The following is a 19,676-nucleotide window of genomic DNA, read 5'->3' as shown; positions in this document are numbered from 1 at the left end:
GGATAATGCCACATTATGAACAGAAAATGACTGAAGTTAATAATTGGATTAGCTTCTGATGTCATTCTAAGGGGGTGCAATATTTGTCAAGATGGAAGGGAATGGTCAACAGACCATTGTACTTTGCCATAGATGGTCTGAACCTCTTTCCTCTAGGCTTTCACATATTAGCTAAAACATTGTCCTCCCCATAATGCCTTTTTTAGGCAATGCCTAACTGAAAGTACAACTGAGAGCAAATAAAAACCAAGAAAATTTAAAGGTGTTACTGCTCAAAGCAAGTAGTCTAAGTGAGAAACTCCACTCTCTATGCTGATGTCTATGCCATGGAGAGCACACCATTAGTGCAAGGCTATAATGCCGTCCACATAGTTAGACCAGCTACTACACAGACAGGGTCTAAAGGTGGAGATGTCTCAATTTACATAAAAAATAAAGGCTGGTTAAACAGGATGATACACTTGAGCGTCTCCATGCTCAAATCACCATAGTCAAAATTCCATACCACTTCCTTGCAAGCTATAGGTTCCCTTCTATGACCCAAGAAACTCATAACACATATTTAACCTTATTGGAAACACTCATCATCCAACCCAAGACCATATTCTTGGGTGACATTCATTACCCTGCTATTAACTGTGAATCGTATACAACACCAAATGTGAAGGCACAGAGATTCTGGATTTTTTAAATACAAACTTCTTGGACCAGATTGTCAATATGCGGAGTAGGGGAGCAAACACACTGGGCTGCACACCCCCTACTATAATGTCCTGTCTGGTAAGGTCAGACTGCAAAATGGTCTCCTTTGAAGTAAAAATAAAACCCAGGACCCCAGCTAACCCTGTTATGTTTAGAAACTACTCTTAAGGCTAAATTTCTACTATTAACTGTTAACCTGGCAAATATTTCATGCCCCCCCTAAAGCCTGAAAACACTGCTGCCTATGCAGAACTCTTTACAGAAACCCTATATAAGCATGCTAATAGCTGTAGAGATACATATGTACCCACCATGAATAAGTACAGAAGTGAGTGGAAAAACAATACACCCAGGTGAAATCTCAAAATTAGTAGACTGTATAACAGAAGGAAGAAAATCATGGCAAAAAGTAAGAAGGTGTAGCACCCAGTTGGATAAAGGCATCATCTCCAAACTAAGCAAACAACTAAGAGGACAAATAAAGTCTACCATAGTCAAATCTGAAGTAAATTTAGCCTCCCAGGCCAAAGACAACCACAAGAGATTCTTTAGCTATGTCTGCAACTGCAAAGTCAACACACAATTGTGTACAGAGCTCATTGTTAATGGAGCCATCTGTACTGAGCAAGAACATATAGCATACCTACTGGCAGACAAATTCAACTCAGACTTTACACCTCTCTCCCCCTCAACCTCCCCTCAAGAAGTACCATCAAATGTAACTCCTCCCTCAGTGCTCTCTATTAGGCCAAGAACACTGCATTGATGGGCTTAGCCAGTATCCCACAATGCCGTTTAAACAGCATGAAACATGAACTATTGTGCCCTCTGGAATTGCTATTCAACCTTGGCCACCAAACAGGCTTCATGCTGCATGAATGGAGAGGAGCAAAAGTCATCCCTCTAAACAAAGGTGGGCCATCTACAGATCCTGGAAATGGCAGACTCCTAAGTCTCACTATTTTCATATAACTTAATCATACTATATCATATTTCTTAAAACTGTATTAATGAACATTTATTTGATATTGGAGCCTTCACCATTTATACAGTTGTAGATGATATTTGGCAACAGTTGTTGGAGGAGAGCTATACCATTCTTCAGGTTTTACTTTGGGTTTCTAATTCTTTGATGAGAATGGTCCCCATTCCTAAGTCAAAGTACATTTAGAGTTCATGAAATTAGTATTGTTTCAGTCATTGATGTTAGGCAAGAGTCCTCTTCTCAGCACCCACAATGTGCCCATAATCGACTCTTTCTCTACCTCATATGGGATTACATGAATTGATAGCATATTAAAGTTGTTGTGTCTTTCGGCTTTTCCCGGTTAGGGGTCGCCACAGCGGAACTCCGGTCCGCTAATGATTGGCAGTTGATTTTTACGTGCCGAGTTGCCAGCCCTGATGCACAACCTTCAACAAAGGTATGCCCATTCACGTATGTCTCCACACAGAAGACGCTCTAGCTGAGAATCCAACCGGACAGCGTCTTACTGTAAGGCGACAACGCTACCGCAGCACCACCACGGCTGTAAATTCCTTTTTATTAGAGCTGTTTCTCCTATTACTGTTGGAACTGTCTGGCTAGTTGTCTTCCACATTGCTCTCACTCCTGCCTGCATTTCCTGTTATTTTATGACTTTGTGTCTGTTTGTATGTAAGACACTTTAATTCTTTTAATCACTGGATATAGCAATTTCAAAGATCAATTCTACTTGTGTCTTTTTTCATGGACTATTATATTTTATTTATTCTTATTTTATTTTGAATTTGCTAAATGGGATAGAGCACCAGTCCCATTGGGCCTATTTCAGTCTCAGCCCAGAGTAAACACGAAAGATACATGACATTATATACAGAGTGAATGAGAAATTGCAATATATATACAGTGTGAATGTCAGAATTAGCTTGAGAATATAAAGGCAATATATACATAACAATATATACTGATAACTGAGAAAACACATTATATACATGCATTATATACAAAGTAGATATTTTTCCCCTGAAAAAATTGCAACGAAAAGTAGAGTCATTGCAAAGTATGTAAGAGAGAAGAAGGGTATCTGCTTTTCTCACATCAGTTTTGTGAACTGTTGGTGATGGATGATTCCATGAGATATAAAATTCATCATTCTCAATAATACTTTGTGGTTCATGTTTCCAATTCTTCTTGGCTAATTCTACATTGTAGTGTTTTCACAATCCACGGTGCAGCAGTGCAGCCGTGCAGCCTTGTCTTGTGAATGTAAAGACCCCAGAGATAGTTTAAATGGGGATGGTGGTGGTGATGCAGGGAATGGAGTTACAGAAATTGTTTTGCTAAAACTGAATTGTTTCTTCAGCCATCTACATGTCAGTTTTGGCTCTGGTGACCATATGTTGGTCAACTTGACAGCACAGTAGCCCATATCAAAAACGTCTGTACTTAACTGTTGGCTGTGTCATGTTGTGAGTGCTTGCCAATGTCACTTTGTATTCTAGTGCGTCTTTTTCAACTTGTTCTAGCTCTTCAGCTGTCCAGGAATATTATTTTTATTTCTCCTTGAAGGATCTATACGATGAGAAATAACAGTTATCTTACAGATGCGTGCTTATGAGCTTTATTTACTGTCAGAGCTGACCAGAAAAACATTTTTTTCTTTCCTTGATTTCATATATGCATATATGAAATGGGTGAGGTTGTGACATTGTCTACATCATAAGGGTAACATACAGCTGTTTATAATTTAAATGTTCTGTTCTAGCTCCTGGAAGCTTTGTATATTAATGTTCTTTATTTTCATTCTTACTTAGCCAGGCATAGTATCAGATCTCTGTAAGATGGTTAACTTCAGATCACAGAATGAGTTTTTACTCCACTTCCCATTATGTCTGACCAGCATATTTTCACATAGAAATGAAAACAAACTTTTTCTCACCTGTATTTTATAAATATTAACAAACAATTGACTGCTGGAGCTATTGCTTTACATATGCAATCTCTGATTTTGGAATATTCTGTAATAAACTCATTAAGTGTTTGATATCAGACTGTTCGAGAAGAAGCGTCATGAGGATTTAGACCGTATGAGAAGGTCAAACACAAGGGGTAAACAAGAACATACAAAGAGTTTATCTTTGTGAAATGTGGAACAGTCTGGATGTAGGTATATAGAAGTTAGTACTATCTGGATTTTCATTTTAAGTTTGTTGATTGAGTACATCATTAAGTGGTAATATGACAGGGATGTACTTTGGGGTTAACTAAGTTCATATGTTATAAAGAGTTACTTTGAAGATTAGGTTACTTGCTTGTGGGGACTTTTCTTTAGTCCAGCTGTATTGGAGTTAAAACTTGCAGTCTTTTTTAGTAAGATAATCAAGGCCACAGGTTTGTTATTTTTAGAATAACCATTCTCATTAGGCAAAATTCCATTAAATTATACTGGTTACTGATATTGCATCTTCCTGTCATTACTTTGATTCCATTATAATTGTAAATGTGGTTTCTGTAAACAGAATAAAATAGGCTTTAAAGCAAACTTTGTTTCTTTATAAAGAGAATACAAAGGCAGTAGTAAAAATAGAAAGTTTAAGAAATTTAAGTTCATTTGAATGACCACTTTATTCCAAAATGTTAAGTTCCCATGAAATCCTGTGTTGATAGTAGTAGTGCTACAGATCCTGGAAATTTATAGGACTTTATGTAAAAATAAAAAAAAAAATGGTAGCTTTGGAAATAATTTTTGGGGGAGAAGTGCACTAGATATAAATATGATGAAACTTTTTTAATTTTTGGGGATAGTTATTTTGAGCAGCCTATATTGGGGTTTATGATTGGGGTTTAAGATGGGTTGATATAATAGAGGGTTGGAAACATTAAAAGAATACTTGAATCAACTTTAGTAGAAGGGTTTTATACAGGTTTTGTGTGTGTGAAAAATTAGAAACACTGCAAATCATGTGTGGCATGAAGAATAACTGTTGTATAAAGAACTGTAGTATAAATCATTTAAATTGTATTATATATTGTTATTCCTTTTATTAGAAACGTTTATGTATATGTTTGCAATATTGCCAGTATATTCTTTAAGACCGAAGCAATTGTTTGACTACCACATTAAAATTTTGAACTTAAAATCATTCCTGATGTTTCAGCTGAAGTATTTGACAAATAAATGTCTTTTTCCTTAAGGAATAAATATGGATGATTTAATTCACTGGTTTGAACTGAGAATCTCATCCTCACTTAGACCGAGACCAGATGAGGTTAAAACCTTTCTTAAAAATCCTGAATACAGGTAAGCAAAGGGAAACAGACCTAATAAAACATCAATCAAAAGTGTTATTTACCTGAAATGTAAATTCTGTTTTAACTTTATTGCTGCAGGATACACCTCATTGAATTTTTGAGAAATGAAGATATCCGTAGGCTTTATGTTTTTTTTGCATCCTCAAAAGGAGCACTTGCTGCTTGCCTTACCCCATCTTCAGGGTTGCAGAGTAAATGCATTTGTTTCTTGAAGTTCATCAAAGTGACAAAACTAACTCTGGAAAATATTGGTGAGTTTTCCACATTTTTGTTGTGGTTTTAAGTATTTCTAAATCTGAATTAGAATAACACTGGCATTAGCAGACAATACAGTGTTTATATATGCTATGCTGTATTTAGAACACATTTTAGAAGATGTATTATATATAACTAGCAGAACTGTAACAGTGGTTCCATCATCTCTTTTTTAGTAAAGGAGAGGTGGAGAAATGGAAAGAAAAATTATTCTGATCTGCATACGGACTATATTACCATTTAAGTCACAGCATGATGGTCTAAATGGGAAATTAATACTCCTGTAAAACTGTGGCTGGTCTATATAATAATCTGCAAAATAAATGTTAGAATATTTATGGCTTGCAGATAGTCAGATTTAGTGATGGTGGATAGTATTAAATTTCTTATTTATAGGTAACTTAGGTAGCACAGTAGTAGGAAGCTAGTCACTGTCACTTATAAGGTTAGTTTGCAGAGGTATTCCTTTATTTCAGCCCAGTAATGTACACAATACATTATAATGTCTTATTGTCTAGATTTGGGTTGTTTCTTCAGCAAATTTATTTGCCAGTTTGGTGCCCATATTTTAAACAGCTTGAGGGCACAGTAGCCAATTTCATGAACTTCTTTACTCAACCATTGGCTGGTATGTTTCATGCTTTGAGAACTTGCTAATGTCACCCTTATTTTAATGCATCTTTTTCAGCTTGTACTAGCTATTCAGTTGTCTGTAAACATAGATTTGGGATGTTTGTTCAACTTACTTGTCAATTTTGACTCTGGTGACCATATATAAATCATCTTGATGGCACTGTAGCTCATATCAGGAACTTCTTTACTCAAATCAAACAGAAGGGAACTGGAAAGTGAAGAACACAACAAGGAACCCATTGTACAAATTCACAAATGTATTGGCAATTTTAGTTCATATGAAGTCCTTGGTTAAGGACTAAAGTGCTAAACTAAAGTTGCCAAAAAAATTGTGAATTTGTACGACAGCTTCCTTATTGCGATCTTCATGTTCCAGTTTCACTAAAAATAACTACACAAACTTCACTAAACACAAAATTGAAGAAAAAACACTCCAAGCCACAGCATATAAGTAAGTGCTTTTGTTTACTAGGATAAGCAAACTTCTTCAGACAGTTAAACAAACCCAAATGAATTCTTACAAATCACAAATTAAATGACATCATCAAACCAAACTTCAAACCCTGTCTACATTTAAAACGGCAACCAAAATAGCTACCTTAATTTGTTAAAGCTAAATATTAACTATCCTTACATACATATACTATTATAAAAAACTTTTTACACACACACACATATATATATATATACAACTGCATACAAGTCATAACCAACAATTAGACTTACAAGCAAATACTTATCCATACATCACATAAAAATATTATATACATAAACACAAATCCAATTTAAATAACAAAGTAACCACTCCAGTCCAAGAAAAAAGGGGGGGGGTCAATATATTAATACCCTGCTGAAAACATTATAAATATGTGAGAGAATTAATAATATTATTAATAATAATAATGGAGAAATGAAAAAATGACTAGAAACTACCTAACAAGAGATTTTAACTTGAGAATACATTTAATAGACAAACTGTCATTAAGTCCTGGGGGGGGGGGGTATGTGCATTAAGTCTCATCTGCCATGCTAATTCCTTTTCATCTAATTTCAAAGATGATGGACCCCCCTTATCATTATCTACTATTTTATCAATGGCAAGAAACATAAAATTATGAGAAGGGTTTTTTTTCTGGATTGGAGTAGTTACTTTGTTATTTAAAATATATTTCTGTTTATGTATATAATATTTTTATGCAATGTATAGATAAATATTTGCTTGTAAGTCTTTCTAATTGTTGGTTATGACTTGTATGCAGTTGTATATATATATATATATATATATATATATATATAGATAGATATATATATGTGTGTGTGTGTGTGTGTGTGTAAAAAGCTTTTTATAATAGTATATGTATGTAAGGATAGTTAATATTTAGCTTTAACAAGGTAAGGCAGCTATTTTTGGTTGCCGTTTTAATTGTAGGCAGGGTTTGAAGATGTCATTTAATTTGTGATATATAAGAATCCATTTGGGTTTGTTTAATTGTCTGAAGAAGTTTGCTTATCCTAGTAAACGAAAGTGCTTACTTATACGCTGTGGCTTGGAGTGGTTTTTCTTCAATTTTGTTTCTCATGTTCCAGTTTGCTTTTGTTTCGTTTAAGTTATTGTTTTAGTGTACGATACCTGTTTCACTTGGAACTTCTTCACTTACCTGTTCAGTATTTCTAAATTTCTTATTTCTGTCCAGTTTTGTCTGAATTATGTGCTGCACTTCCTTATTATTAGGTAAAATGAGTGGATTAAGTGAACTGTTGTTGGTAATGCTTTTGGTAACTCTTACCTTTTTTATAGAGCTAAGTTATGTTTTGTTTATAATGTATTCAGACGTGAAAGGAGAGGATTACAAGTAAATCTGCCTGTACAAGCCGCTACCATACTCTTTCATTTTCAGCTGTTGTTCAGAACCACTGTAGAAGGGTGTGTACTTATAGTTCCCCTCTTTGATCAGCCCAGTGATACTGAAATGGCGAATAGAATGAGAAGAGATTCAAAAGAGAAATCAAAAATGTACAAGAAAGTGAAGGACGAATATGAACATCTTACAGATCCACATTCATTATGAATCAGTCCTGATTATTTGTTTCCATGCCTTGACTTGGCTGATGTTATGTTCCAGCAAATCCTTATGTATAGTTGAATTATGCCACCCAAATTGATGAGACTAAAATGCTCACACATAGAACTCTTAGATGTTTCTTTGTATTAATATAGCAGAACACCTAAACATTTAAAAGGCAGTGAATTTCTAAGCAGTGGCTGTCTACAGCCAAAGTTAAAATATTCTTTGTTTTAGGCAACTCTAGGATCAAAGCCTATAATATAATCATTACCAAAAATATTGAAAACCATAAAAAGCATGAAAGTGGTGTAAGAAAAAGATTTTAAGCATGGTGCAGATACACGATAAATTAGTATATGTAAAGTAGATGAGAAACTGATGCTTCTGCAAGTGTAAAGACAAAGTGGTCATACTGTTACAGGTTGTGAAAAATGGAACCAGAATAAGGGAATTAAGTTAATGAAACAATTACTTTAATCTAAACAACAAACAAGATGCATAAAATTTGTGACTACAGATACCACAAGAATGCATAACAGGTATTTTAGAAATCGTGGAAGAAAAACAAATAGGAAAGATGTAGATGAAGAGGTCTATGTGGTGTGCTGAGGCACAGAAACATGCATAGGTTCATATGCTTACTTGGCAAATTTATCAAATACTGTCCTTCAAGATGCTTAATTGTCATAACTCCATATTGATACTTTTTCTTCTCATACATTAATTCAAATTATTTTTAAAGAAAATTGATGGCAGACTTGCTGTGTTTGTCAGCTTAATCTTACATTATGCAGTGCCTTTCAAGAATATAAAATATCTGTCACATTTTATTTTCTAGTAGTTAATTTTTAATATTAAATTCCCCAGACTGGTCTTAGCTTCCTCAGCAGTGTGTTCCAGAAATGGACTTTCAAGGAAATCAGGTCAGGCATTACATTATATTATAGACTAGGCAGAGACCACCTCTAAATTAACTTTAAGGAACAGAATATAATGAGACTTCCCAAAGCCTATCTGAATAGTTCAAGATGTTCAATATTAGATCACTGTTGCAGCAGCCTAAGCTATATTGGTTCTACTCCAGTGATACCAGCCAACTTTTCAAAGCTAAAGTTCACTCCCCCACATGTTCTGTCAGGTGTCAGCCACCTGAAAACCTCTCCTTGAGTTCTCATCTTTCCCTGTGACACTGCATTGTTGCAGACAACTGGATTCTGAAAATCATTCAACAAAGGTCCACTTGGCAATGAGGATTCCCTCTTTCCTTTACAAGTTTCCTGTTTGCGTAATAACCCAAATTTCCCTGATTCTTCCTCTTCTAGATCAAATGTTATTTCATGGAGTCATATCATAAAACTGTTTACGGACACAAAGAGAGAGAGAATTTATTATATGGATTATTCTTGTGCCAAAGAGATTAGGGACTTGGAGGCATTTGCTAGACCTCTTCTATTTCAATCTTTTTGTAAAGTATTTAAGTTGAAAATGCTGTCTATTCAGATCCTGTTACTTCTGGTTCCTTTACTAGTTTTCAAGGTAAAGTTAGATTTAAAAGATGTTTATTACCACATTAGCTCTGGCAACTGCTTCAGATATTTTTAAATATTTCCTGTATCTATCTGACATTATCAGTTCTCTGTCTTTTCTCTTTGGACTATTTATGACTGCAAGAGTTTTTACAAAGTGTCTGGCTCCAGTAATTGCTTATTTCGTGGTTCAGTGCATTCACATATTGTTGTATTTGGATGATTGCCTTATATTTGCTGACTCTTTTTTACCAGTTGTCAAAAGTCTTTAGAAAGTGTTCAGAGTATTCTACACAGTCTGGGGTTTCAAGTAAACTTTCATAAATCTTTCCTCATCACATCTCACAAAATTGTTTTCTTGGGATGTGTTTTTGATTCTGTCCTGGGAAGAACTTTTCTTCCTCCAGATAAAGTAGAAATGGTCTTAAAGTTCTTCCTGATTATTTCAACTCAAAGCCAAGCACCCACCAGGGATTTTCTCTGGATTCTGGGAACCTGGCTTTCATGAGTCTCAGAATTCTCTTACTTAGACTTCAGATGAGAAAAATCCAGTGGTACTCAAGGTCAGTCAGGACCCAGCAGCTTAACCCTTTATCTTTTCAGAGCCCTATTTTCAGTTTTGTAAGGATGGTGGTTCTGTGGTGGTAGACCAATTTTCTCTGAATCCAGGTCTTCCCTTCACCTCTACCACCTCCGCAGTCTATTATCACCAGTGCTTCAGACCTGGCTTGGGGAGTGGTTTCAAAAAGAGTGAAGTGAAAGGTATGTGGAACAAACAAGATAGAGAAAAACATGTCAATGTCAAACAGACAGTTGCTGTAATAAATGCTTTGAAAGCCTTAAATCATCTGTGGTTTCCAGGGCCTGTGCAAGATGTTCTTCATTCCACATTGCTGCAGTCCTAACCATTGGGTAGTCCGCTGTCCAGTCGGCCCGAATACCAAAGTATATGGCTGACGTCGGTCAAGGCGCATTAGACTGATGTCAGGGCGTCAGGGTACTAATGCGCATGACCGACGTCATATCCTCAGTCTTTTTTGCCGCATGGTCCGATGCAGAAGCAGTTTTGCGAGTGCAGGTTGGCGTTCTGAAATTTTCTGAAGTCGGAGTTTCAGACCGAATCAAAGTTGGCTAAGTACCCGTTGGGAACATTTTGGTTTTTCTTGCCTCAGTATTTAACCGGATGTCAGAAAAAGTGAATAACTGTATTTCTTGTGGGAAACAGATACCTCATAGGGATTACCATACTTTGTGTATACCTTGTTTAGGGCCTGAGCACGACGTTGTTGGATGCCGCTCTTGTGCTAGATTTAACAAACGCACTATTAAGAGAAGGTTAGACTGTGCCAGGTTAGTGTTTGGGAAGCGTTGTAATTATAAAATGCCGTCGGATGCTCCGACGCCCGCTTCATCCAAAAAGCGCAAGGACAAAGCAGCAAAGCCTAGGGTTGAAGAACCGGCAGTCCCGGACGTCGGTTCTTTAGAAGGCTCAGTGGAGCCAGAAGTTTTGCCAGGAGTTTCTGTGGAGTCTCAGGCAGAGACTTTACTGTTACAGGATGTGCCCTCTCAGGAGGTAGGCCAGGCTGAGGGGGCTTCTCAGGTAACTGTTCTTCCTAAGGTAGTTAGAGCCTCTCCTTCTGTTTCCAAGACTTCTTTGAGAGGTAGGCCAAGTTTAGCTTCAGTGGGGGCTTCTCCTAGCACTTCAGGTTCTGTGCCTAAGAAACATATGCTTAAAATGGCAGAGGATTTGATTACTATGATTAGAGGTTCTATGCCCCCTCCTGATAAGAGGCCTAGGGTGGAGCCTGAGTTTGAGAGTTTTGAACAATGTTCAGAGGCTTCTGAGTCTTCGGCTGAAGACTTGCAGGAGTTTCCTCATTATTCTGATTCTGATGTGGATGATTCCACTCCTTCAGCTTCTCCTCCTGAGGATTTTTCATTTTCAGAGACTCTGCATTCCATGAGGGAGCATTTTAAATGGGAAGGCCAAGATTTCTCTGATTCCAGGAAGAGGCTTAGGGAATTCTTGTTTTACCCCAGCATAGGCCCTTAGCTATACCTCCTGTGTTGAATGTGGTGGAAGATGTTTTGCAGAGGCTTCCTGAACCCTGATTCTTTGCCTCCTGCCCTGTTAAACCTGATAGGTACTATAGGGTGCCTGAAGCTCATAAGTATCTTTTAAGAGTCCTAGGGCAGACCCAGAAATTGTTTCTCAGGGGCCTAAGGGTGTTAAGGCCTCGGTTGTTAAAAATCCTGTTCCCTCTGATAAAGAGGCAAGGGCTTTGGATAGATGGGGAAAGAAAGTGTATACTTCTTCCACTTTAGCCATGAGGGCGTTGAATTGTCAGTTTCACATGCTAAAATATCAAAATTATCTCCTTTCACAATTGAAATCTAAGGTGGATGCTCTGGCGGAAGGTATTGAGTGTAAAGAGTTGCTGGATTTAGTTCATGTGTCTGAACAAGTGGGTAAGCATTCTTTGCAATGTGGTTTTGATGCTGTGCAGGCCTCCTCGAGGGTGGCTGCCACTGGTTCTGTTCTTCGCAGGCACGCTTGGTTGAGGGATCAGAATTTAGCTGAGCATGTTAAGACAAGGATTTTGGATGCTCCTTTACAGTCTGATGTGTTGTTTGGTTCACCTGTGGAAGCAGTTTTAAAGAAAATGGAGGACAAGGCTAAATCTATGCAGACTGTTAAAGATTTTTTGCAGGTGCAGCCTCCAAAGTTTAGCAGAAATTGGCCTACTAAGGGATGGACATATCCTGCTTATGATTCCCAGTCTAGGGGTAGGTCTAGACGTGGTAGGGGCAGAGCTCAAGGTTCTTTTAGGCCTAGAACAGGGAGTTCTCCTGCTCAGACTTCTGGTGAGGGCAGGGGTCAGTCCTTTCGTAAACAGACCCAATGACCTGCCTTTTCGGCTGCCAGTACATTCTCGTCTGGCAGCTCCTTTGGGAGGAAGACTGTCTCTTTTCAAAGAAAATTGGGATTTAATTACTCAAGACAGATGGGTTTTGGATATCATTCACCACGGTTACAGGTTTTATTTCCATACCTTGCCCCCTTTCAAGGGCATGCCAGACGTTCCTCCTCCACAAAGGAAAGAGGCTCACAAGCAAATTTCTCTGTTACTCCAAATAGGGGCCATTCAGCCAGTCCCTGTACCAGAAAGGGGCCTAGGATTTTATTCTCGCCTGTTCCTAGTACCAAAGAAGGGGAACACGTGGAGACCAATTTTGGATTTATCTATCCTCAACACTTATCTGGACATTCCCAAGTTCAAAATGTTGACGTTACAAAAGCTTTTACCTCTGCTGGGCAAAGATCACTGGATGGTAACTTTAGATCTCAAGGAAGCTTACCTTCATGTGCCTATAAGACTAAGTTGCAGAAAGTATCTGCGTTTCGAGCTGGAAATTCTCATTATCAGTTCTCTGCATTGCCCTTTGGCTTATCTACTGCCCAGAGTATTCACAAAGGTTCTGGCTCAGTGATAGCTTACTTCAGGCTAAAAGGAATTCAAATCTATCCTTATTTGGACGACTGCCTGATTCTGGCTCAAGAAAAGGAAGACCTTCTACAGCATTTGGAATATGTCATAGCAGTGCTAAGATGCCTAGGGTATTCTGTGAACGAAATAAAGTCCAGTCTAGTACCCTCTCAAGACATGTGCTTTCTGGGTGTGAGACTGAATACAGCAGCCCAGATGGCCTTTTTAACCCCGGACAAACAAAAGAATCTTTCAAATTACTTCCATCAATTATCTCTTCAGTCCGGGCTGACTGCAAGGACAGTCCTTCAAGCCTTAGGGTTCATGGCATCTTGTATTCTGGTGCTTCCCAATGCCAAACTGCATATGAGGAAGCTGCAATGGTATCTCAAAAATGTATGGACACAGCACTGCCAGGATTTGGACACTGTCATTCAAATAATACCTTGCATTCAAAAAGAATTTTTGTGGTGGGCTCAGGAATGTCACCTAAACAAGGGACTCTCTGTGACCCGGCCAGAGGCGAGTCAGATTTTAACGACAGATGCCTCGGACATTGCTTGGGGAGCTCATCTAAATGGAAAGTGGATACAAGACAAGTGGCCTGCCAGACTTCAGCATCTACATATCAACATGAAGGAGATGTTAGCAGTCCAGTTTGCATTAATGGCTTTCAAGGAGTTACTTCTTCCTGGGCAGGTGTTGATTCTAACAGACAACACAACTGTCATGTGGTACATCAACAAACAAGGGGAACACATTCTTATCCTCTATGCAGGCAAGCAATGATTTTATGGGAGACTGCGCTCAGCTTGCAACTAACTCTTCAGGCAAGGTTTCTGCCGGGAGCACAGAACTCCTTAGCAGATGTGTTAAGCAGACAAATCATGGATCCCCACGAGTGGAAACTGGATCTTCATGTATTTCAGAAATTGACAGTGTCATGGGGAACTCCAGACATAGATCTGTTCGCTTCTCCACTAAACCACCAGCTGCCAAAGTTTTGCACAAAGGGGTTTCATCACACAGCTTGGAAAGTGGATGCTCTTTCTTTCAGTTGGACAAATCTTCATGTGTATGCCTTTCCACCTCTGCCTCTTCTTCCAAAGGTGCTCCTAAAGGTCAGACAAGACAAGCCAAGGATGATTTTAATAGCTCCAGATTGGCCTCGGCAACACTGGTACCCACTACTAAGGAGTCTGGTAAGGAAGCCTCCATGGCCTTTGCCTTTGATTCCGCATCTGTTATCTCAGAAGGACGGTCACCTGCTCAATGTCAAGCTTCACTCTCTTCATCTAACAGCCTGGCATATTCTGTTCTGAAACACAGCAGGTCTCAACTTCCTCAACAAGTTTTAAATGTGATTATGGAAGCCAGAAGACCTAGTACAAGGAAAGTGTACGCAGAAAAATGGAAGAGATTTTTATTTTGGAGTGCAGCAAAGAATTTGGAGATTTCTGAGCCTAATTTGAGTGTGGCTCTTCAATATCTTACTGAGTTATTGGACAAAGGTTTGTCCTTCTCTTCCATTAAGATTCATGCTGCAGCAATTTCAGCTCACTATGATTGTGACCCACCATTGTTTTCGCATCCTTTGTTCAAGCAGTTTCTTAGAGGGGCAAAGAATATAAGACCCGAGCTCCTACTCCTGCTTGGGATCTCAATTTTGTGTTGGAAAAACTTACTCTACAACCTTTTGAGCCTGCGGCTACTGCTGAATTGAAATACTTGTCATGGAAGACTGCTTTTTTGTTGGCTATTACTTCTGCAAGAAGGGTTTCTGAGTTGCAGGCCCTTATGGCAGTAGAGCCCTTTTGATTTTCCATAAGGATAGGGTATCATTACTACTAATCCTTCCTTTATGCCTAAGGTGGTTTCTAGTGTGGCTTTAAACCAAACTATTCATTTGCCTACTTTCTATGCAGATCCCCAAAATAAGGGGAAAAGATTTTGCACACTTTAGATGTTCATAGGCAGTTGCGTTATTATTTAAGCAGGACTAAGGATTTCAGGCAGTCTCAGCAATTGTTTGTTTCTTTTGCTTTGAGTTCTCAGGGCAAGCCTGTGTCTCAGCAAACTATTTCTAAGTGGATTGGGTTTTGCATTTCATTTTGTTATTCCCATCATGGCAAGGAGATTCCAGCTGGGATTAGGCCTCATTCCACTAGGGCTACTGCCACTTCAACAGCATTTCTAAGGGGTGGCAACTAAGGATATTTTGGAGGCAGCTACTTGGAGTTCAGTGCATACTTTCTCTAAGCATTACCATCTTCCTCTCTACTCTAAATCTAGGGCTGGTTTTGCCACAGCTATTTTGCAAGGCATGTTGACAGCTCCTGCTTCCTTATGATTTGCCAGCCTCCCTTACCTCTGCTTTGGGATTCTACCCAATGGTTAGGACTGCAGCAATGTGGAATGAAGAACATAGTACAGTTTTGTACCTACCATAAATGTAGATGTTCGAGGATCCACATTGCTGCAGTCAATCCCTCCTTCCCCTCTGTGTTTAGGGGTGGTGGTGTGGGTTAGGATATACTCTTGTACATTTGTATATATTGTGTATATGTTTGGTGCAGGGTTTTTTGGTTTTTTGGTTTGGGCCTTGTCTTTTTAGGGTCTTCTGACATCTGGGGCAAGAAAAGACTGAGGATATGACGTCGGTCATGCGCATTAGTACCCTGACGTCCTGACATCAGTCTAATGCGCCTTGACCGACGTCAGCCATATACTTTGGTATTCGGGCCGACTGGACAGCGGACTACCCAATGGTTAGGACTGCAGCAATGTGGATCCTCGAACATCTACATTTATGGTAGGTACAAAACTGTACTTTTCACAGACAGCACCATGGTAATGTGGTACATGAGCAAACTGGGATACTAGATCTTATCCCTTTGTAGATTTATTATTGTAGCCTGGGAGGTAGCAGTTCATCTTAGTTTGATTATTCATGTTGCATACATTGTAGCAAACAAACAGGGGAGCCAAGACAGACTCTCACAAATGGAATGCTGGGTTTCCCAATAATTTATCCAACTGTGGAGAACACCTCACTTAGAGCTGTTTACTTCTTCTCAGAACAGACATGTAAAGAAATTCTGCCCCAGGTTTCCTTGCAAACAAGCCTGGAAGACAGATATCTTATCATTCTCATGGATGAGAATGTTCTATGCTTTTCCATTATTTTCACTAATATCCTGGGTTCTTCTAAAGATCCAGAAGGACTCCCTAAAGATTGTGGAGGTGATCTCCTTCTGGCCAAGGTAACAGTGGTTCTCCCTGCTTTTGAAACTGGCCAAGGGCAATTACTGCAGGCTTTCCCACAGACTGGACTTACTCATGCAAGACAGAGGTTGTTTGATGCACCCTAACCTGAAAACATTTCAGCTGACTGCCTGGATGATATCATTTGATACCTTTTAGTTAGATTTTTATCCTGAGGACATGCAGCAGGTATTGAATTAGAACCTGCTATTAGGAAATCATTTATTTTTAAGTGGAAAATATTTTCTAGTTGTTGTCATTCAAAGAACCAGGACCCTCTTATAGTCCAACTGCCTCTGGCTTTTCTTTCTCCTCTGTCAGGGCTTATTAGCTGGCGATATTTGCTTGCATGCCCTTGAATTCACTCATTTCTAATTATCCATAAAGCAAACAGTTTATAAAAGGGGTTTTGCATATCTGACCACTTAGAAAACGTGGCTCCTCCTTGAGATCTTAAATTTGTGCTTGAAAAGCTTACTTTTTTTTCATTTGAACCAGCTCATCAGGCTGACTTGAAGTTTTTAACATGGAAGATTGTTTTACTTTTTGCTCTGAATTCAACTAAGGAAGTATTTGAGTTACAAGCCGTTATGGTGAGTCTATTCTTACTCATTTTCTACAAGGGCAGGGCTTCTCTGAGAACTAACCCCTCTTTTATGACTAAAGTGGTCACAAGTTTACTTTGTGCCAGTATATGAATCTCTCTGTATTTTATCCTCCTACCAGAAAGAAAGGAGAAAAATTTCTTCATATTCTGGATGTCTACAGACAGCTCAGATACTACCATGACAAAACTCAAGCCTTCAGGAAAACTGATGAGCTGTTTGTCTCCTATGGAGAAAAGAGGAACGGACAACCAGTGTCAAAGCAGACCATTTCTAGATGGTTACTCATGCTATTTCTTTTTCATTCTCACCATAATAAGCCACTTCTAGGCAGAGGTAGGGACATTCCACTAGGGCTTTGGATTTTTTAATGGCTTTCTGGAAATAGGTGGACTCTAGAAGTATTCTATACGCAGTGATTTGTTCCTCTCTACTGGATGTGTAGCTCACTGTTTGTGTGCCTGGTGCCATTTCCCAATCTTTTGTCCTTCTACCCTCCAAAAATACCTGTTCTCCAGACTTGAAGAGAAAAAAACATTTTCTTCAGTTGCTACACACTGTGCTGAAGTGCTCAGTTTTGACCACGATACAATACTATTATTTATTTTTAAATGTCTGTAGGCACTAATGAGTGATAGTGATCAGATGATTGTATCCCCTAAAACGTAGCAACTGTCCCCTTTGCCCCATTCTAGCTATGCTACTGCTCTGTACATACCTTTGCAAAGCACTACAAACTGGATTCCTTTTCCAGGTTCAGAAAAAGCTTTGCTAGGACCATTCTCCAGGGGATCTTGGACTCCTCCTTCTCCCTTGTGACTTGTTAAGCTGTGGTAATCTACCCATATAGCCTAGGCTTCTGCAACAGTGATTTAATGTTGAACATAATATATTTGTGTAAGTAAACTTGCCATAACAGTAGATGTCCTAATAGATCACTGTTTTTAGTAGCTGTATCCTCCCGCCAGCCCCCTTGTTTTTGCTGTTTATTGTACTGCCAGAGTATATATGTGCATATAGTTTCTCTTTTTGGTTATGTATGTTTCCTAACATTTTTTTCAGGGCTACTGCCTCTCTTTTTGGGGCAAGAGGATTGTGAGCTTTTTGCATTCTTAACCATCCTTTATATGAAGTTCCTGTCAAGCTCCTGATAGAGTGTGTGGAGGGTGCCCTTTAGATTTTAAAAGCTAGCTAGTAGCAGTTGTGTAGGACCCATATTGCTTATGTTACCGGAAATGTGATCTATTCGAACATCTACTGTTGTGGTAAGTTTACTTACAACTGTGCTTTTTTCATTCTTAAGTTTTTAGTAGTAATTCAGTAAAGAATCAGAGATCACCTTGGGATGAACAAACATGCCCTTTAGAATTTAATGGACTATGAAATATGCTTCTTTGATTTGATAAATACATTCCCATCAAATTTAAGTTGTTCTGTTATTGTCTCTAGAGCTTTTATGACATGACAAGGACATGATGGAAAACATTGATCTTAATTTGCATAGCTGCTGCAAACATATCTTCATTTAGGCACTTAGTGTTCTGCAGATTGCTTCACTCCCTGTTGAATGAGTCTCACTTGCACAGTAGCCCTCGTATGACTTCCTTGCAGAATGGCTGCAGTATGCTGGTAAGGGAGGATGTCTAGCAAATGACACTGGGAATTTTTGCTGTTATCTTTCAGTCCTCATTATCACCACTCATTTTCTGTTGAATATACTTGGGGAAACTACAGTTTATTTTTAGAAGCATGAGACAAAGACATGCAAATGCAAAAAGATTGAGATTTTTTGTTATAATTGCAACAATACTGTGCAAACTACCCATATTAACAAATAAAGATTACAATCTTGTGATAATTTGCATCTAGCTTTTGTATTATATTGAATGTGTAGAGATTTCACAGATACTGTATACTGGCAGAGTTGTAGAATGAATGAATGCTTTCTTACATAATTCTTTTCTCTACTTATTTTTATAGCTGATTATGTGGTAACAATAGATTGTGCTAAAACACCTTTGAAACATCTTGACCTACTGTTGCATCAAGTCTACCTACCTCTTCTCTGCACAGATGTGGCCTTATCACGGGGCAGCACTGCTAGCATGGACAAACTTGTGGATGTTCTACACAAATTCACAGGGGAAGTAGATGTCATTGAAGGTCTTGTTGAGGTATGATTAGTGAACAGCTTTCATTTGTATTACAGCATTATATGTTACTTACAAGGGTCAATTATAATGCATCCGGGGAAGTTCAAGGTTAAAGAAGCTGTTTTTGAATGTATTGGTGTACAACAATGTTAAACTTTGATACTGACTGGTAACACAGGCTAATTTTTTTTTCATTTTCTTAAATAGAAGAACCTTAATTAGAAAATATAAACAGCCAGCATACAGTACAATAAAGATAATAAAAGCATCTAAAACAAATTACAAGTAGCAATACATATTATAATAAAAATCATTGACAGTACAAAAAAGTAAATGATATTCATGCCATTTTCCATGTCCAAATAAGAAATACTCTAACATTTTAGTTTATAAATACTTTGTGAAATTGAATGTTCGTTCATATGAGAGACTAGATGTGTGCTCTCTGAGTTGCAACTGACTCCTAATGTTATCCAGCAGACAGCCACCTCTGTCTACATTCCTAATCCTGTTTTGACAGTTGATGGTTAGCAGATGAAGTTTCAAGTAACCAAAACTTCATCTTGTCACCCTAAGAAATTAAAGTTCAAAATGATGATCCAATACTTCCAGTGTCCCCCCACAGAGGAATGGCGTTAGAACATACCTGTACCGTATATAGATAAGTCGCATGAGCTTGATTGCAGCCAC

At 38.3% G+C, this 19,676-nt stretch overlaps 1 protein-coding gene across 1 annotated transcript in view; it reads left to right on the top strand.

Moving 5' to 3' along the window:
• Nucleotides 1–4,887: 4,887 nt before the first annotated feature.
• LOC122787923 (dynein beta chain, flagellar outer arm-like) overlaps nucleotides 4,888–19,676 on the top strand; it is a 5,188,001-nt gene continuing 5,173,212 nt past the window's right edge. Inside the window, exons 1-3 of the mRNA XM_044054850.1 lie at nucleotides 4,888–4,985; nucleotides 5,075–5,247; nucleotides 18,814–19,007. Coding sequence (XP_043910785.1) covers nucleotides 4,888–4,985; nucleotides 5,075–5,247; nucleotides 18,814–19,007 — 465 coding nt within the window. The remainder of the gene's footprint in view (nucleotides 4,986–5,074; nucleotides 5,248–18,813; nucleotides 19,008–19,676) is intronic.

This window comes from Protopterus annectens, chromosome 13.part0 (genome assembly GCF_019279795.1).
Source record: "Protopterus annectens isolate FY-2018-M chromosome 13.part0, PAN1.0, whole genome shotgun sequence".
NCBI classification, from domain to species: domain Eukaryota; kingdom Metazoa; phylum Chordata; order Ceratodontiformes; family Protopteridae; genus Protopterus; species Protopterus annectens.
This window is presented reverse-complemented; position numbering and strand designations above follow the sequence as displayed.